Genomic DNA, 22114 nt, shown 5'->3' with positions numbered 1-22114 from the left:
GTCCATGTTTCTAGGACATTGCTATGGAACAAATGTAAAAGTCTGATTTGCAGGGTGTAGGTATAATTATACTTCAACAGACAGTAAATAAAGAGGGAACAGAAACTTCCAGTGGCTTCTGCACTGTTCAGCAATTGAGGTTAAAAAAGAAGTTTATGGCAAACACAACATAAGGCTGCTGCAATTAATCACAGCAAAGAATGCAAGCCAGGTACATCTTTAACAAGTGTAAGCGGTGTACCTTGAAAGGCTCAGCATTTCCAGGGAGGGAAGCAGCACTTCTCTGGAAGCTGTAGGTATGCTTAGGTAACTGAGTATTTGTTAAAAGTGAGCAAGAGAATCCCCTTTCCTTATCTTGAGCTGAGAAATAGCCAGAGCTCCCCCAGCTGCCTTCCAATACAAGGCAAGGAGCAGCATTGTTAGTGCCACCAATGTTTCCTATGCATCTCCCCCTCTTACCTGCAAAGGTTAGTAATTCAGAAATGAAAAAAAATCAAGCCAAAATGAGAAGGGGAAATAACTGGAAAGGAAGCAGTCAAATACAAAGTTCTCTCTGCTAGCATACAGTCCCTTTCCAATTTAAAAGGACACCTAGCAGAAAATATGTATGCTAAGAAACAATTGCTGAAAGAGAGTGGATTCCCTGATTAACTATGTGAATAATTCTGAAAAAAGTAACTGATCCATAAACTGGGGAAGGAAAGTGACCTATGTGGGTTTCTCACCTGTTGGAAGTACCTGCCCATTTTGGGTTGTCCCCGATGCAGGATTTCTTTCACAACAGCAGCAGACTGTCCACACCCTCCCTGCATGTGTGCTCATACATTGCCACTGCTGTAGGCCAACATCATGAAGTGGTCTAACATGACAACATGAGTCTTTGAATTCCAAGAAATTTTTACACTGACTGGGGAGTCGTTTTAGCATTTGAACTGACAGTTCAGTGTGTCCTTGGTTTTCCATAGGCATTCAAGGAGCAGTTTTGTGATTGTGTGCAAAAGAATTTTGTGGTGTCTAGAGTTAGGAAGCTGTCATAGCTCACAGAAGGTGATCAGAGAAGTTTAGTGGTATATCTTAGAGGGCAATTAACAAAGATTGGATGTACATAGGGAACACTAGCACTTTCATGTTACAAAGTCCTGTCTGCACTCATTGTATACTTGCTATGAAATGTCCTAGAGAAAGGATACATCAGCCATTTCAGTGGCTACAGCTAACATGCATTCAGAGGGAAGGGGGATTTTCCTGGCAGAATTTAACCCCACTAGCTACATAATATAAGGGAGTGATTTTTGATATCAGAACAACCATCAGCATGCTACTTCTGAAAAATGTCATTAATTTTTTTTTTTCCTTCCCTTCCATGTTGTTTCCTTATAAACCCACAGGAGTGCTTTACAGCCTGATTTGGTCATACTCAGTTCATGTTCAAGCACAGTTACTCCCATGAGCAGCCTCTTAATACTTGCACAATTGAGCCCTTAGTTCAGTGTAATTACATTTTTGGTTATGCTTTTCTATATCCTAATTATCACTGATTCAAAGAATTTGAAGGTTAATGACACGTCCAAATTAATTCTTATTGCCACCTCAGTAACACAGGCTCTTTTTCAGTATCTAGTTATATAAAGTCTATTGTATTTACACTGCAATTACCCTGTCATGTAGTGAGCACTTCATTTATACGAATTAGTGGAGTTGGAAAGCGTAACCAGGATGTAATTGGTCCTCTGGCTGCAGCATAACTACAGTCACTATGTTATAAATAATAACCTTTTTCTTCCTTTTAGTTTCCCTACTCTCATTTTAAGTAGGGATGGTTGAGTTTTTCTTTAAATATTAAGAAAACTCATTTGTAATGAAGGTCTCTTCTGAGTGCAGTTTAACAATACTTGCTTTTACAGCTCTAATTTAGGTGTGGAGCATGGGCTGAAACCCCACTGACTTTACTGGAAGTGTTTACTGATTTTCTTTCAAAACAGAACACAATTGGCAAGTAGGGTCAGTTGCATTTCCATTAGGACAGATTTCAGATGTACCAGTGGCTAAATAAGAAAGGATCCAGGTCCATGCTCCTGGTGGCTTTTTCCTCTGTCTTGTTATTGACTTTTCAGCTTGGTGTGGTTGAAACTCCTATTATCATTCATTCATAGATTTACACCCTTTTTGAGAGGTAAGTGCTCATAATTTATTATCTAACAAGCACAAATTGAGTAGGGGAGGTACGAACAATTTTCTTTGTGAACATTGATTTCCTGAGCAGCAGCCCATAACTCTCAGTATGCAGGTATGTGTGTTTTTATTGTTACACCCCAGGAGGAATATCTGTGCTTTCCAGCCCACAGCTGTTTGCATATTTAAATGTTATTTAACTTATCAGTCTTGATAATTTCCTCATTCATCCGTATGAAAGGTTATTTAATCATCTTAATGGAATTGCAAACACAAAGAGCTAAAATCAGTCTTAGCATAAAAAATCAGAATGGATTGGAAAAAACCTTATGTGACAAAAGCTCCCAAAATACTTCTCGGTGTTTTTTCTGCCCAGATTTACCTGCATATTTCACACAGATCTTCAAGAAGGGCATATCTAGGAGAGAAGGGGAAGAGCCTCTTCTACGGTGCGTGTGGGATTTGGGGCAGCAGGTGACCAGGGATCAGTGCTGCTCTTCTCTGGAATGTGATGCTTGTCACCAAGGAGGCACTAGCTTTAGTCCTGTTTTACCACTGCAGGCATGCTTCGATTCCTAGTAGCTTTACACAACATGTTGCTGTTAGACATAGCTGCAATGGATTTAAACAAGAAAGAGGTGACATAAGAAAAAGCTGGCATCTATTAAATTATTAAGTAAAATAATTCTGTAAGTGTTCATCCATCAGACTTTTTCCTGTTGAGTTAGTCCAGATGCACAGTTCTGCAGATTTAAAGCAGAGTAGGACAGAACAAAAACCAGGGTCAGTGCTACCATTTGCAGGTTCCCTTAGATTATTGTCCATTTCTTGCTCTCTCATGGACTCTACCTAAGCAGCACTAACTGTGGAGCTGCTGAGCCATCCCTATAAGAATCCCTGGCCACACCCTAGTCTTCACTGTGCAGGTCTCTTGCACCAATTTTGGGCTTCTCCCTGTTGCCCTAATTTCTTTGTACGTGTTGTTTCAAAGAAAACACTTGGGTCAAATTTAATCTTTCTGGGCATCTGATACTGTATGAACTTCTAAGTGTAGATTTAGAATGGTTTAATTAGCAGACTTGCAATACAGTGCAGAGTTGATAGGAAGAAATAAAAAGTATGACAGATGGGAACTGAAGTGATTTTATTTCAGCAGCACCAAGGAGACCATTACACAAGCCATTTATTTGTTAATGGGTTCAATAAGAGTCTGGTATTTCCCAGCCACTTGCTTTTGGAATGTCTCTTGTTGCGGTCACATAACAGCCATGGTAATATCTGCACATCATATTGCTCCCTTCTGTGGTTTAGTAAATTATGGAAAGATCAGCAACTGTTCAGCACACTGCATTGGTGTAATCATCCTTGCTTTGGCCTTTTACATTCTTAGATACTCTCTCATTAATGGAAAACAATGGAGTTCCTGACCATTACACAGTGAGTCTGAGGGCGGATATTTTAGTTTTTGAAGAGGGAAGGAAAGAAGGATTTAGATGTGGGGAGTACTTCAGAGCTGAAGGTGATAGAGTGCTGAAGGAAGGAATGAGGCACGTCCTGCTTCCTCCTTTCTAGGAATTACTTGCTGTGATAGGGCATGAATCTGATTGTGGGTGAGCACAAGATAAATTACCAGGGATAGTTTAGACTATTATATGACACAACTTTCTAGTATGTTTCAGTTCAGCAGTTGCAAAAATATTTGCTTTGATGTTCCTTTACAAAATAGATTATTTCTACCCTTTTCCCCTGCATTTGCTGGTTTGATTTGTAATTGCCAATTTTGTACACATTGATTTAAATCTCATTCGGTGCGCTAGAGGCCTGTTAATCAATTTAAAAAGAGAACATTGTGTTCTACCCATTTTTTGTGTATGTTTGTTATTTAGTGAAAGCACTATTTATACTTGGCACAATCTTAATTAAAAAAAAATTACACTTTTCAGTTAGAAAAAAAAAAGAACAGGAATGTTGCCAGGGTGAATCCAGCATCCAGCTAGTCGAACAGCCAAGACCATGGAAGCTATAAGAATCCTGCAGTACATGGGCATGAAATCCTCTAGGTCAAGTTTGGTATGTCTACAGTACTGCCTGATGGAGCATAAAGAGGAAAAGCCCAGGGTTTGGTGTTCTGTGTTCCATTTTCTTTCCAGGACTGCTTATCCACATCATGACTTGCCCTAGTGTTTTCACTAGCTGTCCTTTCCTGCTCTGTACTGCACCCACATAGAGAGGCAGATGTTGGGAAAGCCTGTGTCCCTCTTGTAAGTGTGAGGCTTGATGACTGCAAGTCATTCCAGCAGGAAAATAAAATAATTTTGAGCTTGTCATTTATAAGCTTTCTGTCCCCCCATGTTCCCTTTATTTAGGCCTTGCAAGTAAAAAAAAAAACAGCTTTGCTTTCTTCAGTTTTTGCATTTACCTTTGTTCAATTTTATTGTCTTCTCCCATGTTCCAGGATTAGCAAAGATGGAGATAAGAAGCCGTTGATCTCTCCCATCTATGTATCAGTTAGCACTGCTTACAGCTTTACCATGTTTCCTTTTACTGAAGTTCTTCTAAGGCACTTAGATGCATGTGTGTCAGGTGACATGTAATTCTGATCTGCATCTTCTCTTGGACAATTTTACAAAATTAAATCAGATATTTTCAGAGTCTCTTATTATCTCTGCTACTCGCGAGTTTTGTGTGTTTATGTGTGTGTTTATGTAGAAATATGGGAAAAAGAAATGCTGAGTGTGGATAACAACCTCATGGTTTTGTATAGAATTACAATTGAGATATAGAATCATAGAATAGAATGATAGGATTGTTTAGGTTGGAAAAGACCCCCAAGATTGACTCCAACCTCTGACTGATCACCTTGTCAACTAGACCATAGCACTAAGTGCCAAGTACGCTTTTTTCTTGAACATCTTCAGGGATGGTGACTCCATCACCTACCTGGGCAGCCCATTCCAATGCTTGCCAACCCTTTCCTTGGAGAAATTCTTCCTCATGTCCAACCTGAACGTCCCCTGCTGCATCTTGAGGCCATGCCCCACTTGCCACTACCTCCTTGTAGGTAGCTGTGGAAAGCAATGAGGCCGCCACTGAACCTCCTTTTCTGCAGGCTAAACAACCCCAGCTCCCTCAGCTGCTCCTGGACTATTTACGCTCCAGACCATTCACCAGCTTTGTTGCCCTTCTCTGGATTCGCTCCAGCACATCAATATCTTACTTCAAGTGAGGGACCCAGAACTGAACACAGGGCTTGAGAGTCAGCCTCACCAGAGCCCAGTAGAGAGGGACAATCGCAGCCCTGGTCCTTCCTGGTGGCCACACTATTTTTGATACAGGCCAGGATGCCATTGTCCTGCTTGGTTCCCTAGGCACACCCTAGATTATGTTCAGCTGCTGTCACCAGCACCCCCAGGTCCTTTTCTGCCAGGCAGCTTTGCAGCCGCTCTACCCCAGCCTGTGGCACTGCCTGGGGCTGTTGTGACCTGAGTGTAACACCTGTCACGTGGCTGTGTTGAACCTCGTATCGTACAACTGGCCTCAGCCCATCAATCCAGCCTGTCCAGATCCCTCTGCAGAGCCTTCCTACCCTCCAGCAGATCGACACTCCTGCCTAACTTAATGTCATTTTCAAACTGAGGGGGCGGTCAATCCCCTTGTCCAGATCATCATTAAATATATGAAACAGGGCATGCCCCAATAGCCCCACTAGTGACCAGGCACTAATAGGATGTGGCTCCGTTCACCACCACTCTCTGGGCCGAGACATCCAACCAGTTTTTAACCCAGCATGGAGTGCACCTGTCCAAGCCATAGGCCACCAGCTTCTCCAGAAGAATCCTGTGGGAGACTGTATCAAATTACTTCTCCCTCCTGGGGTAGACCTTTAAAGCAGGAATGGTGTTAGTTAGCTAAGAAATTTGAATCAGCTGGGATAAGATGTACCAATTGCTGTATCTGCTGGCCTCCATGACCCAGTGTCATAGCTGGAAATAAAGCACCATGCAGTCATTCACCTAACCTACCCCCTCTCCCCACCCACCCCCATGGAATGGGGAGGAGAATCAAAGGTAAACTTGTACTTTGAGATAAGAAAAGTTTAATAATTGATAATAAATTAAAACACAGTAATAATGTTAAATGATGATAATAATTACAGTAGTAATAATAATAATAATAATAATAATAATAATAATAATAATAATAGTAGTAGTAGTAGTAGTAGTAGTAGTAGGAAAAACAGGTGATGCACAATACAACACCTCTTGCTAACTGATGCCAGCTCCCCTTTTCCCAAACCCAGATCAACTTTCCTACTAGACAACTCCCCCCAGTTTATATATTGGGCGTGGTAATCTCCATGGTAATCTCTTGGAATATTCCGTGGTAGTCTCTTGGAATATTCCTTTGGACAGTTCAGGTCACCTGTTCCAGATATTCCCTCCCAGTTTCTTTTGTTAAGTCCTCGCTGGAAAAGCATGAGACAAGGAAAAAAACAGTCTTTGACCTGGGATAAAAACAGCAAAAGCCAAAACATCAGTGTGTTGTCAGTACCATTCTCATTCCAAATCCAAAACACAGCACTTCTAATAGCTACTGAGAAGTTAAATTTACCCTAGCTGAATCCAGGACACCCAGGAAGTCATTTCCAGTCATGTTTCTAGGAGGACATTGTGCTTTCATCAAGACAAGAAGCCCATGTTCTGGTTATCATTAAAATCATGCTGACACTTTTTCAAGACTGTCTGACTTAATGTATGAATTCTAATTGTTCAGATTCTAATTTCTTAATGATGGCCCATCTTTAGTACCTGTGATTTCAAGCTAATTTTGCCTTTTTAAAATGTCTTGTTCAGTTTTGTTATTGTAGTGGTTTTTACAAAACCACCACAGTTCTATAGCACTGCTGTTGGTCATCCTTATATTTCACCTCAGATGTGGGTGGCAATGTTTTACTTCTTGAGTATGTGCTAAGAATTAATGTTTTCCAAAAGGGTTACAAATTCTCAAATGAAAGTTGTTATCATAGACTTTAATCTGCTCTTAATTCCTATTAGCTGATGAGATGAAGCAGAAGACTTAATAGTAATTATTAGCTATGCTGAAAAGCACAGTGGTCAGGTTTCTGACTGACATGTCCATTCAGGGAAATTGGCATACTAAGCCGTGCTGGTTAGTTTAGAACAAAGAAGAAATGACTCATGTTGAAGAAGGAATGCAAATATTAGCTGAGAGACAGCTGTTTGTGTGGATAAGCCTTCTTAAGATGTTGAATAAATTTTAAAAGATGTATAGGAAAAAACATTAACTCACTGCTTATCCAAAGCAGTGAATAAAATGCCAAATGGCTCTTTAAGAGCTTGCAATGAATGAGGCAAAATAAGTAGATGGAGCTGGGACAGTGAAGAGACTTGTTTTGTAAAATTCTTATGGTAGTTTCTGTAACAATAGAAAAATAGGACATCAGGAAAACATGGTAAATACAGCAGAATTATTGTATCCTGTAATTGTAATTATGGTTTTATTTTTTAAAATATCTGTGAGGTTTGTAAAACAGTGTTAGGATGTCAGAGGCTCATCTTATTTCTTGGAGATGGTCTTTTGTTTAACAGTACTTACTGCTGTGTCTCAAACACACTGCCAAGTGGAAAGGGAAGATGAAGGCTAATCTGCAGGGAGAGATGATTACAAAGGTGCGGCTATGGGTTTTAAATCTATTGGTGTAGATTACAGCAACCTGAAAGCCAGATCCACCAAAGCAGTAGAGATCTTTCTGCCTATTTAGTTGGTCCTTCTCTCAAAGCCTGGGTGAGCTACTGCACAAATATAGGCTGGATGCAAATTATTTACATTGTGTTTCTTTGTATGGCTATTTAAAATTGCTTACTGCTGAAAGGCATGTCACTGTGGACAAGCTGCTTTGGAGTCTAATGCAAAGTTGAGTTAAACTGGTTTTGGTGTTGTTTTGGTTGTGCTTTTTTGTTTGTTTTCTTTTCTTTCAGAAAAGAGCATGGGGACTTAGCCATGGTTTCTGGCTGAGGTCTCCTGATGCACTAACCAAGCTGCCTGCGCTCTGTGTTGCTGTCAGAGCTGTAGCCTGCAGGTTTTCAGATGGGAGGGAAATGTTTAGGACACACAAATGAGAAATAAGCTGAACACGTAAGTGGTGAATTTGCTGTCCCAAAGCAGAGCACAGTTTTACAAATCTTTGATGCATAGTTGAGAATACTGATAAATGCTTGGGTAGGTGTACAGATAATAAAGTCTCTGAAGCACCCACAAATGTAACACAGATTTTAGTGGAAACACATATTCCTAAGATAAAGGATGTCATGTTTCCTGTGGGCAGCTGGAAAGCTGGCACAGTGGGAGGAAAGCTGGGAGATAGGTACGAGATAGGTACAAGACCTCTTCTTGTGTCCACACATCTGTATCACAAGTATCTGGATACAAGGCGAGATATGAACTTAAGCCGAGATGGGCAGTTGTGTGCCCAGTCTCTCACTCAGCAGTTTTCAACAAATTTCAGCAGCTCTCATGTACCAACATGCCTGTTTTAAAGTACTGTGTGGATTTCTTTACATCAGAGCAGCAGCCAGACAAACAGCCAGACATGATGAGGGAAAGAAGGAGGTCACAGAATTTGTTAAAGCCACATCTGCAGCCTGCACTGAACCTGCACTGCACAGCCTGCAGTGAAGTGTCATATCTTCTACAGCTGATAGATGCCAGCAATTTAGTCCTGATTGGATTTTCAGTAACCAAGGACTTTCCAGCAGCCAGAGTAATAGAGAAAAATAATTTCATTTTCTTGAAATATCTTTCTTTTGTTTTCTTTGCTTTCATTAGTCCTGGAAAGAAGAGGGGCAGGGAAAAAGATCTGGGGAGAGAAGAGATTATTGTCATTTTGCAATGCATAATCCTTTATAAAAATAGCCAGTACTTAAGATCTCTTCTGAAATAACTCATACCCTCAGATAACCTAAAATCAGCAGACATGACTGAGGAAATGACAATGAGGTGAAATTGCAGGTATTTATAACAGGTGGATTTGTAGGTAATTTTGAATGTTTGTGGGTAACCTGCAATAACTTGCAGGTTGTTTCAGTAGAAATACCCTAAGTAGGCGATAGAGAGGAGCAAATGGTGACTGAAAGCCAGAAGGTTTTTCAGCATCCCAAGAAACACTTGTGCCTGCAGGTACCTGCCCTGTGAGTTTAGTGTGCATGGATGTCCATGTGCACATGCATGCAAGCCCTATTATGATCATGCTATCTTTTCTTTTATCTTTATGTTGAGTATATCTTGCATTGCCTGTACGTAACTTCACACAAAACCTGGGTGATCAAAAAATACATTTATAATGTTGCATTGGGAAAAAGTTATGATGGGAGACAGCTAAAAAAAGAAGCATTAAAATTTATATATCAAGAGGCAGACTTTGTGCTTCACAGTAATCTTTTAGGTTTGCATTTCATGATTTCTTGAAGCTTGACAGGATAACCATGTTCCCTTAACATAGTTTTGTTGATAGAATAAAGTTAAATAATATTGCACACTTTTTAAAATATTTTTTTCCTATCACTATTACTCCGACCTCGTTTTTTCTCAAGCTTTCATACAAGTGGAGAAATTGGTGTAGGTCAGTATGTTTTATATCAGCAGATGTACATAAGAATATTTCTTTAATAGAATTGTGAACCCTTTGTTAATTTTTAATCCTTGAATCTCCTGAGAAACATTTTCCTTTTCCATTAAATATCTTGCTCTTTTTTCCCTGGCTAGCTAGCTGAGGTCTCAGGCAAGCTTGTTTCCATCTGTATTGAAAACATGCAGCACCTCCCCACTCAATATGTGCACTTTAAAAGGAGGCTTTAATTCTTACATCTATAAAGTGATGGAAAGCAACTAAATTGTTCTGACACACTTCCTTTTTTAACTCATCAAGTCTGATTTTTATTTACACTGGGCAGCTTTTGCCCTTATGCCTGTGTGGTAGGACTTGGTGGTGAACCTAAGTATAAACCACATTAATTAAACCACATGCTGATACTCTTAGCAAAGGACAACCAACACCTCTCATAATACCCAACTAACTCTGTGTAATTGTTAAACTTCAGTTCACAAAATGCAGAATGGACCATGTCTCAAATACCAACACATTTGTGACTTTTTTTCTGGCAGACTACAACTCTGGACTGTGATTCCAGAGGTGAGATGTTTGAGGGCAGCCTAGGGCTGTTACTGTACACCTGAGTCAGTTTTGTGTGAATTTTTGAAATGTAATACCAGAAAAGTCTGCAAGTGCCACTGTTGTCAGGAAACCCTGGTTTTTAAAGCAGCCTGTTTATTTCTCTTATTTTTCTGCAAAGGATCTCATTTGCCTCTGTTATAGGCAAGTTTGAAAGCTGCTGCTGTCTGGTTTGAGTTCTAACAAAGCTGTAGTGATCACTGTTGGAGTATTGGGACTTTTCTGGTGTTTGGCTTGGGTGTTTTGAGATGTATCTGAAAGGGAAGAAGGGAATCTTTTTAGGATGTAAGGATTTGGAATTTTAGAAATTAATTTCTTGCTTTCCTTATTGCATTCTCCACTTCTTTTTCCCTTTGTTTTCCACTTTTGTTGTATAGACCCTTGCTTTTTTCCTCTTTTCTGGCTCCAGTTTTTCCATTTCTAGTAAATTTCTTTCACCTTTATTTTGGCTTCTTCCTTTTAACGTTTTGAAGAGCTTCTGGATTAGGAGAGGTCTAGACTGCCTGAAGAGCATGCTGAGTGCTGACCACAACCAGCCTTTAGGATCCCTTTGCTGCCTCACAGACAGGCAGCTGATAGCTGTGTGAGCCTCACAGTGGGGTGGTCAGAGCTGGCAGGAGAGCCCAGGCGTGTGAGACATCTCCCTGCTGTGGAGGTGACCTGTGGCCATGTCAGGCTTGGCCTGCAGGGCTTCTGTAGTTAATGATTTCCCTGAAATGACAGCACTCCTGCATTTAGTTGACACCACTTTTCCCTCCTATTGTATTTTAGTGACTTTATGTTCAGAAGACTTGCATCCAGTATGCACCAAGACAAATTCTTCACAAGGCCTTTGGTGGTGACCAAATTGCTGTAATGAATTCATCTTTTACTGGAGATCAGATTTTGTAAAAGCAGCTTCTCCCCAGAAGTCCTTCCTACACCTCAGGTTTGCTTAATGCCCTGCCACATTCATTTTCAGAATGAGTCTGGCCTCTGTTTTCTTCTTCCTTCAGACTGGAATTTACCTACAAGGAGTGGCAGAGATAGAGCTGGATTCATTTTTTCAGTACTAAGAGAATTCTTACGTGTAATGTTACTGATTCCTTTAACTACCTAATGGGATATTGTAGGGAAGGAGGCACACTCTAGTCACAACACATGTTGAAATGATAGCAGGTGGTGGACACAAGCTACAGCAAGAGACATTCTGATTAGGCTTTAGGAATATCTTTTGTGTCAAGAGAGTAGTCAAACGTTAGAATGGGTTGCCCAGAGAGTTTGTGGGATCTCCATCCTCAGAGATACTCACAGCTGAAATGGACAGGGCCCAGAGTAGCCTGCGCTAAGTTGGACCTGTTTTGACTGAAGGGTCAGGTGACTTCAGGAGATCTCATCCAACATTATTTATTGTATGGCAGTTTGATTACAATCAGTATTCCCACAAGCCCACTTCACTGGAGAAGGCTGTTGACTTTTTAAATCCTGCTGTTCTAGAAAGCAGAAACCTAAGAAAAACAAAACATCAAGTGCTGTAGACAGCAGAAGCTAGTTGGAAAACAAAGGCTATTTTTATATAGAAAAGATTAAAATAAAACAACCACAAAATCAGACAAATAACAAAACAAGCAAACAAAAAATAAAACCCATGGGTTTGCTAAGGTGAGGTAAGCAGTTTCTGCTGAGTCTAATGGATCTGCTAAAAGGAGAAACACTGAGTGTGAATGAGGCTGCATTAACTCACTGTAGATACTGTAAAAGCAGAATTTTATTTTTCTTCTCAGCTTCATTATTTCTGTGGCATCCTGACTTGAAAAATGCTCTGTGTAGTGAAATGTTTTATTAGGAATTCAGCAAGATCGAGAGACATCTGAAGTAGCACAGATATTTCTCTACTTTTAAATTCAGACTATAAATCTACAGTTGCCTCATTTCTGCCCAAAGTGGGACCCAAGGTTGAAAGTAAAGTGTCTGTAACTCACTTCTGGAAATAATGGCATTCATGGTTGAACTGGTATTTGAGGCATTCATTTAGAAGAATGGGCATTGTTCGCTGCCTAGCTGCTTCTTTTATGGTGCAAAGGGTCATTGACTCCCTTGTCCAGAGCTTTGTCAGCATGACTAATGCCCTGAGCCCTTCTTTAAACACGGCTTAGCTGAGAGATCCATTCTGTCCCTCACTCTCCCTCCAGTGTCAGCATTACTCATCTGTGCACTCGTCCCACCCAAACCATGTCAGAAGAGTGAGCAGCTTCTGAAGCTGCAGTGAAGGCAGCTGCTGATGGTTTCCTGCCTTTCATAGACATCATGGATGTGTCAGTGTTTCCACTATATGTGCCCTATGTTTTGGTGACTCCAGTCGTTTCATAGGCAGAGAGAAAATGTGCAATTTTTTAATTCTCCATACAAAGTGTTTTCATGAAAAGTTTGATTTTGAAGTTTGTGGGGCAAATTTTATACAAAATTACATGATCCAATCAGTGCCCAATAGGCCTCTTCATCTGTCAATAGCAAATTCCCAGTTATTTCAGTGGCTTGCAGGATATTGCTTAGGGGTTCCAGGGAGGATAATATTTACAAGCAGTTCTTGCTGTCAGAGTGCTTAAGCACGTTAATAGTCTATTTATGGACCTGTCAGATTTACAGGGCCAATACTGGTCTGCATTAGGCAGCTGCCTGATATAAATCTGATCATAACAACAGATTTTCTTAGAGTTTTTTTCCTGGACGGTGGTAACACTGGGAAACACAGAGCTGTTTAGCAACCACAAGGAGCCATCTTCCCTGCTAACTAAACTGCGGTTTGTTTTGAGCATTGGATCTGTAAAATACTGTCATGGTTTGGACCACTTTAATCTTGCTGAGAAACTTCTTAAAGCTCATGGGGTCATTGCCACCAAATAACCTGCAGTCTTAGGGCCAGTGTGGGGGCAGTTGGTAGGATATGCTGCAGAAAACAATCCTCCCCAAAGTTTGATAGGTATAAGTGAAAGATCTGCTGCTTAGAGGTAGTCCAGCCCTCAACCCAGAAACAGCAACACAAAGCCTACCACATGCATGTGTGATTGTCTTTCAGCATCTGAAAATCTAAGACTATTTAAATGAAGTTTCAAAGAGTGAAGGAAGATCAGAATCTCTAATCAAAGTCTTTCCTCTGCTGCCAAAGAATAATTGAAGTTTATTAGGCAGGGCTGTTGAAACAATTAAAAAACTGCATTTATTAAAGTTTTGGAAGAAAAAGATTTTGGACTCTGTGGGAGGTACTGATTTCTTGCCTCAGTCCTTGATATTGTTTTAGTTGGAAGTGTTTGCTCCCAGCATCCTTATTTGAGATTCTGGTTATACTGAAAGAGCATTCTAGGCACGTAGGATTGGTTGGGGAATATGAAATAGCTTCATGCCAACACAGAAACCTCCATATACTTGGCATGTATTCTCACTGGATGTCCTCTTGTCATAAGCCTGTTGCTAGTTGCCTTCTAGAGGATGCCACTGAGGCACTTCACTAAGCAGCAGGGGTTTTTTCAGTATTTTAGTTTGGCTGCCACAGTTTGTAATCTAGTATCTGGTGAAAAAATTCATAACGTTTTCCATGGGGGAGAAAAATTTTTATTCACTACTTGCTACCTATTTAAAGGGTTTCTAGGACGAGAGTTTTTAGAATGAAAAACTTCTGTGTCCTTGGAATAAATGAAGTAATCAATAAATACTGCTAGAGGGTGGGGCAAAAGACGTGTTCTGCAGAGAGAGGGTAATTGTCATATGCCCACAAAAAAACAGATTCTCTACTGAATTAGGGAATGGCATGGAGAAGGTGGTGTTAGAAATAGATTAGCAACTGTTGTAAAATAGTTGATAATTGTTAAGCATGTGCTGTTAGTTTGGTTGTTATATTGTAAAAGGGTTAAAAGGATAGTTATAAGAAATAAGGTACTCAACGTACCATAATGCACCTAAGTGCACCACCCTCCGTGCAAAACGAGCCAGCCTGGACAGAACTGTCATGGGCCAATCAAGGGCCTTAAACCTTCATGCAAATGAAGGATCCAAAAAGAAACCAACCCAGAGGAACAAAAAACAGGATAAAAAGGTTGCATCTGACCCGCTGACTGTGTGCTGCTCCACCTGGAACATCGGGGACATTGCTGCTGAAGAAGACCCAGCACTGGCGCTGCAGCATCCTCGACAGGAATGCTCATGCTCAGCCTGCCAGCACCCACGCTTTAGGCCTTTCTTTTTCTTATAATAAATGCTGAAATCACTTTAGTACCAGGAGCTTGCTCTCGTTTTTAACAGTGGTCTATTACAAGGCTAGAATGCTGCTGACCATGGCACATGGGGAAGGCTCTGTGTATGTGTGTGGTCACATCCTTCAGGGACAGGCGCCGGCAGCAGAGAGCCCAGCAGGAGTGAGGCTGCTGCTGGAGAAGCTGGCAGCTGTTTGGAAGCACCTGATAGAAAAATACCACTGTGCCAGCACAATGGCTTAACAAGCTAACAGGATAAGTGGAATATATTGCATTCAAGAGCTGGATAATTCTGTTAGCAGAGTGGGGGTTGCAGCTGAAGCACTGCCACTAATTAGGGGTAGATTTTCAAAGTGGTGCCTGGGATTATAGACAGACATAATTCTGCCAGTGGCAGTCAGGGAGCTCAGATCTGTATTTGTTCCTTTCAGAATTCGCCCCCTGCGTCCCAGAGCAGCTTCTGCACTGAAGAAGCCAAGTGATGGTGTGAAAGGAGGCACTTAGTCTGTGTTTGCTTAGTGAATTTTTTTACAAAACAGTTAATTTTAAAATTCTGCACCTGGGAGGAAACAGGAATATTCACTCATTTGCAGATCTACTGAGGAATTCCCTCTCTAAAGAAGATGGTAGAATATGAAGTGTGAACTCAGGATGATGTCTGATTTTCTCTTACTGTGATAAGATGCTTCACTGCTGAGCTCTAGAAAATGTAAGCCTTTTTCCACTTGTTTTGAAGAGTTGACCAAATGTTAAGCATTAAGTGAAGTCAAGAGTGCAACAGTAAAAGCTGACAGAAATAGGTTAGGGGAGAAAAATTTTTGAGGACTGTTTTGGACTCCTGTGCAATGTACACTCTGGTCTATTAGAACAATAGCTCCTAGCTGGTTTAAACTGAAATCAGCAAGGCTGTTAACCTTACTTATTTTGCTTTAAATCTGCTGGCAAGTTCAGTGGTCTTGAAAAGCAGAGAACAGAGAACTGGAGCTTGAAGTAAGCATAGTGCAGGCAGTGACTGGACTGTCTTTTGCACTGCAATACCAGATCTTTAGCTCTGACACATCTAGCAACACCTTTTCTGTTTGCTGATGCACAATTTGGGACTAAATTGAGTCTATTTTTCACTTTTGATTTGAACCAAGCACAGGTTGTAGCCTTCCCTTTTTGTAATGCTCTAATCTACTGCTTTTCATCCTCAGAGCCAGTGTGTACAAACAGAAAGTATTTTGCTGCTTTACATTTGTGGTTTCCAGCCTTCTTTCATTGTAGACTTGATTATAGGTCTGAATAGTACTACTTGGAAGTGTGAGCTTTTCTGAATACTTTGATATGTCCTTAGATCTACTTTTTAAAAGAAAAGCTCTTGTGGATACATAGTATTACCCCAGCTAGAGCCTTGCCAGTTCACAGTACCTGACTGTTTAATCTGTGTTAGATATTACTGTAGTTACAATCTGGGCTGTCATTGTAAAATACTCTTGGTTTCAATTAGCATCTTGTAAAATGGGAGCTTGATTATATGGAGCATTAGGTCATGTCCACAATGTTCACCATGATATAAAGTCAATGAAAGCAAACAGGTAGTGCAGCACTGATTTTAATATCTCTGTGATTTCCTCTGTTTAAATGAAAGAAATACTGACCTGTGGGAGGTAATTTATATCAGTTAAATGCCAGCATTCTTTTGCAGCAGCAGCCACTGATACAGAAGTGCTTTGGCTGTCAGTGAACAGTGAGATTAATCTAGGTGTTTCTTCTACTTTTGGGAAAAGCAAATTCACTTAGCTTTGTTGAATCTCTTCAGGCAAGCGCAGTGGCCAAAAATGTCTTCTTCCTTCTGATGGAAGACAGAAATCCTTTCCTTCTGGAGAGGAGGAGTGCTACAGAGCACTAAGACATAAGAGTGTTTTCCTGTGCTGTGTGTGGGAAAAGGAGTAAGTGCTTGTATTTGTCAGCTGTAGGTGTCTAGCTGTGGTAGGTGCAGCACGTAATACAATCATATTTATCCTGTTTTGTATCAGCAGGACTTCAGGAACAGTTAAGGTTTGCTGCACAATAGACAAACATGCTAAAAGGAATTTAATGCTGCAAAGGAAGTTTTACCAGCATGCTGCACTATAACTGGTCGCTGTGGTGTCCAAAAGCAGGTTTTCTAGTACATCACCAGGTAAACACAGTTACAACAATTAGTTTCTTCCAGACATGTGTTCACACTGTACCTGTGTTGAAAAGTATTTGCCTCATCATAACCTAGAGCAACAGGGAGGCACCTTAAGGGTGCCCTGTAAGCCGCTTTATTTTCAGGAGCAAGAGTATTGTCCTTGTTATTCTTCCACGTATTTAGGTAGACTAGTGAAGGGAAAGGTATTTTAGGAGGTATATTTTATTACTTGTGAGAGTCTCTGTTTCTGGCTTTTTGCTTAGACAAATTTTTAATGATGCGCTTGGAATTTTGCCTCGGCAAGAACTGATGGACTCTAATACTTTGGGCTTTCTCAAGATGATTACTTTTTTCATAACACATACCATGGCTAAAGAGAAAAGGAGTCTCAAGGGCACCCTTTGCTAGTGTGAACCTGCCTACTTTCTCATTTAGGGTCACATAACTTGCTTCTAGCATTTGCAGGAACTACTCACAAGGAAAAGTGATTCCAGGACAAGACTATTATTTTTAGCTTTCAATCTTCTCCTTTGATCTTGTTTTTTCTCTGTGCCGAGAAAATGAAAAGCACTACCAGAGCTGGACTGTTTCCTGAGGTGAGCAAGTCCCAACAGGCTTCAGTCTGGCCTCAAGTACCTTCCCATGTTTCACAGCTGGCCATCACAGGTGCTGGTAGTCATCTTTCACTTTGCTTCAGAGGCTGAGAAACTCTATCACAGACCAGAAGATTTTACAGTGTGTGTTTACTGGAGAATATTTTAAAGGAAGTACTGATGTTTCTCTTAGTGTTTGAATGTATGTGCTGACGTCAGTGGCAATGATGCTGACTCCAGCTACATTCAAAGAAATCAAAAGGAGGTTTGAACCCAATTCAGGAAGCCTTTGGTTTTTGGGGAGAAATTCAGCTAGGCTTGAAGTTGCAGCTCGTGTCCCATTTCATGTCTAGATATAGCAGAAGTGTGTACTAAAAGCATATTAATTCTGTTTTGTATCAGCAGGACCTGTAAAATAATTAGGCTGGGTTGTGAAATGTGCAGAAATGGCATTATAAAATAAAAATATCAAGCTAATTCGGACCGAGCTCTCACTTCAAGGGCATAACAAAGCCCAGAAGTTATTGAGGGAAAATGACATTTGTTCCTTTTCATGTGAAGGACTTCAAGCCCATAGGATGTCAAGTGATGAGATGAATGTTGTCTGTCTGTCAACTAACTGTGTTTTAAGTGGCAGTTGAGAAGATAGAGGGGTTTTTACCTCCTGATGACTAAACTCAAGGTTTACTTACAGTGATAAAACTCCCAATGTAGTTATATTGCAGCCACTAAAATCAGTCTGGATTTCCTTCATGATAAATAGCAAGCAGGAACAGTGTGCACATCCCTATCTCAGGCCTAAAGATGAAACCCGTTTGATATGGCTGCTGATGAGCTGTAGTGGCCACTCACCCTCTTTGGCCCTGCTCTGCATCAAGTGCAGCTTTGTCCTCATTGCTGGGAACAGTCTGATACTGCATTGGAAAACAGTGAATCCAAACTGCAGCAAATAGCTCTTCTTATTTTAAGAAAATCAGACTTAATGTTGGGAGATTTGTCTCCCTTACTTCCTTGCTGTTCCTTCTGACTTCTTGAAGTGCCAATATTAAAGTATAATGACTTTCTTAGCCTTCCTATCACCCTTCCTATTCTTTGAGAGAGGATGTTTGCCTGCTCCTGAGCCTGCTCTGGCATGTGCCCTGGCATGCCCGAGTACCCTATCATGGGTGAGAAAGTGCTGTGTATGTGTGAGGAGTGCAGATCAGTGCCTTCAGACCGCTGGAGGATGAGGAGCACAGATTTGTGATGACAGCTACACAGGAGGCTCAGTTGTGTGAAGTCTTGTGCATCACAGGCCTCAAACCAAAGGACAAAAGCTTCTCTCCTTCAGCCTTTTTGCCCTGCATTCCCTTTCTCATCTGCCTGGCCAGGAAGAAAATTGGAAAAGCTTCCAGCAAGTGTTTCATTTTGCTAAGGTTAATTGCTAGGCATTCTCAAAACGCCTGGCATGCTGATGTAGTGCTGCAACTTAGAGAGTTATGCAGGGGTCAGCTACTGAGGATGGAACTCGTTGGCACAGCAGGGCTGGCTTTTAGTACCCTGATTGTATGGCTGAATGGTGAGCACTTGACAGGACACTGTGGGGTGCACCTGCTTCATGGAACAGATGGACCCTTCAGGAGCAAATAAATTTATTTTGTTGTTTCACTTATGGGACTGGATGTGTAATTACTCCCCTAATATAAATGGCAAGCTTTGTTAGTGCAAGTTTGACCATGCTGAGGATGCTTTGCTTTATATCAGGATTTGTGACAACAGTCTATTATGACTGTCTCAATATAGTTTCACTAATGTAGATATGGCTCCTGAAGGGCCATTTAATACCAAATATTTTAAAGTTTGGAACAGGTTGGCAGGACCCCATCAGATCCACCCCAGTTTGTTCAAAGTGTAGTCTGCTGAACTATTCATACTGGCATGATGTATGACATACATGGCAGGTCTAAATAAAACCCCAGAAAAATGTTAAAGGACTAGAAAAAAGCACCTTTTCCAAACGTGCACATATCTAGGTTGGTTGGCTCTGTTGCTATCCTGGACAAAGTCATGAAAAGACCCTAAAAGTAAGCATTAAAGCATAATGTGTAATTATTATCAGGCAGTGACATAGCATGAAAAATACATGCTGACAAGGAAATGTCATTGTTTCTTGATGGGGTCACAACTTTGGCTGGTAAACATTGTTGAGTTCTTGTCATAAAATTCCATAGTCACATACATTCTGATTTAAATGTGTGTCTGTCCAGAAATCAGTGATGGCTTCAATAACATGTTGAAACCGACTTTGCTGAGAAGGCCAATAGTGCAATTGCAGCTAATTAGCTGTGATCCAATAGGGATGTTTCTATTATTCATAGTCCTGCCCAGCTCAGTACCTTTTATCCCATTTAGACAATCTGGGAGAAACAAAATGCTTATGACTCAAAATGAAGTCCAGCAGAACCCATTATTTTATAAGGTCTAAATTCATCCATATATTTTTGATCTAGATCTCATCCATGTGAGATTGTTTAATCCCTGCTAGCTGGGCTAAGTACTCACTTGCCCAGGTTTTGCACTATCTGGGGGCAGAGAGCAGGTTGTCTTCTAAGTTAAGCTTGACTACACAATATTTAATATACCGAGCAATGAGTCACAGCTGAGTGGGACTTCAGTTGCTGTTTCCCATCAGAAATTGGAACTTCACTGCATAAATGCTGTTTTTCTTTTTTGGCTGAAAGCGGAGTGGCAAGAGTGACATGGAGCTGCTGCTTCCCGGGGGCAGAGCAGCGCTTGGTTTGACTCCAAAGTCGGTGGGAAGCTGTGCTCATAGCACCCCCTCCCTGCTGAGCTCGGAGTCTGACACCCGATGGCATCTCCTCTGCCCTGCTCAGGGGCTCCACACAGAAACTGCTGCTGGTGGGCTTCTCCCATGGGTGCTCTTGCTTACCAGCTCTGATCAAAGCCAGAGGGCAGCTTGGGGCCTAATTTGCACAGCAGCAGCTCACCAATAAACTTGCTGAACCAAAGGCTGACATTAAAAACTGAACTGTGGAGTACAAAGTGTAATCTATAGATTTTTAGGGTTTTTTTTCCAGTTCACCCTCAATGCATATTGTTAGCATAATTCACAGTAGGTTTTTTGTGCAGGGTATTAGTAATCTCTCAGAAGTCTTTCTCAAAGGTATGCAATAAACCCTCTGGAGCAAGATTTTCCACACAAGTAATAAGGTATTATAAAGATGGAAGTTGTTTCAAGAGGTGCTAGCCACATCTCCATCCTTATGTGATACTTTTATCTCCTGACTAATAAGTAGTTCATTTTTGGGTGAAGAACTGCTATATTCAAATTACATAGTATTTTTGCATCATTATGGTTTTTTAAGAGAAAGCTTCCAGGCAGGGATGACTTAGTCCATTAATGGTTAAATTATTACCTAGATAAAAACATGATTTTGATCTCTAGTCATATAATTTATTCTTAATTGTAAAACTAACTATGAATCTGTAAAAAAAAACAGTTACTAAGCAATTCTCTGTTCAGTAGTTGTTGGAGACTACTCTTTCTCATAATTCTTTATCTCCCAGCAGATTTTTAAAAGCATCACCAATGAAGACTCAGTCCAGGGACAAGGAAGTCGGAGACTGATAAGTTTTTCACTGTCAGGTAAGTCACTGCTGATAAGTAAGTTTTAAGCCCAAAGAGTTTGGGACTGAAGTTACTAGAACCTTTTATGTACACAAGTGTGTAAGTATATGTATGTATATATTTATGCATGGATTCTTTGTCTGTACTAGAAGTAATGCTGAGACAAAGAATAAAAATCTATGATTATTGCCACACTCTTTTCCTTCAATGAGAGTTATGTGTTTGTTCTTGTAAGTACTTGTTCAAGTAGAGTTCTGGTTCCATATTAGGTTTTTCTGTTTACAATTAAATATGTAGGTCACAGAAAGCAAGATCAAAGGCATGTGCTTTATTTACAGAGCAAAATGGATTTGTGGTAGTACTCTGTTCCTTGAAAAGCACGTTCCACAGTCATGGTCTGGACCTGAGGCAGATCCATGTGCTGTGGTGCAGAAGATTCTCTGTATTGCTCAAAAGCGACTCTCAGACTTCTTGAGCCAGAAGACTGCTCTCATTTATCTGCATTTCATGAGGAACGCTTAGCCTCATTACTTGGCATGTCACTGCAGGTTTTAAAGGCTTCTTATGTTTCCATGTAACAGCTATGAGCCATTTGATCTAGCTTTGGTAAGAACAACATGTAAATCACGTCTGTAGACAGAAACCAATTTGTCAAAAGAGTGGTTATGAACATGACTCTTATTTTGGAGTCTTATGCTTGCTGGTTGGTTTCCATATTTTTTTAGCTCCTGGAAGACCAAGAGAAAGATGCTTGACTTGACTTGGAAATTCTTTGAACAGGTAGTACAAAGTGTTACCCTAGTTCAAAAGTTTTACAGGTGTGGGCCTTTAAGTGTGAAGTCCTACTCTTGGACAAGCATCTCATTATATGATTGGTTTTGGCCATATGATTTATTTCAAGCTTCCCTCTATTAAGGATGCATGTCAGTGCTTTTCCAAGTTAGGCAGCCAGTGTGGTTCTTGAGAGGTTGTGTATGATACATGGCAGATCAGACTGACATTGGACAGGGCTTTTTTAACACATGACTTACATTTGCCAGGTTGCACACTGAACATCCACCCATCAGTTGATAAAACGACAGGTTTAGC

At 40.7% G+C, this 22114-nt stretch overlaps 1 protein-coding gene across 6 annotated transcripts in view; it reads left to right on the top strand.

The window, feature by feature from the left end:
• HECW1 (HECT, C2 and WW domain containing E3 ubiquitin protein ligase 1) overlaps positions 1-22114 on the top strand; it is a 252940-nt gene that overhangs the window by 134642 nt on the left and 96184 nt on the right. For all 6 annotated transcript variants that reach the window (XM_063158113.1, XM_063158120.1, XM_063158099.1 and 3 more), the window contains one exon: positions 20968-21043. In XM_063158113.1, coding sequence (XP_063014183.1) covers positions 20968-21043 — 76 coding nt within the window. The remainder of the gene's footprint in view (positions 1-20967; positions 21044-22114) is intronic.

The sequence above is a fragment of the Melospiza melodia genome, chromosome 1 (assembly GCF_035770615.1).
Source record: "Melospiza melodia melodia isolate bMelMel2 chromosome 1, bMelMel2.pri, whole genome shotgun sequence".
NCBI classification, from domain to species: Eukaryota; Metazoa; Chordata; class Aves; order Passeriformes; family Passerellidae; genus Melospiza; species Melospiza melodia.
Note: the sequence above shows the minus strand (reverse complement) of the source record. Positions and strands in the feature narration are given on the sequence as shown.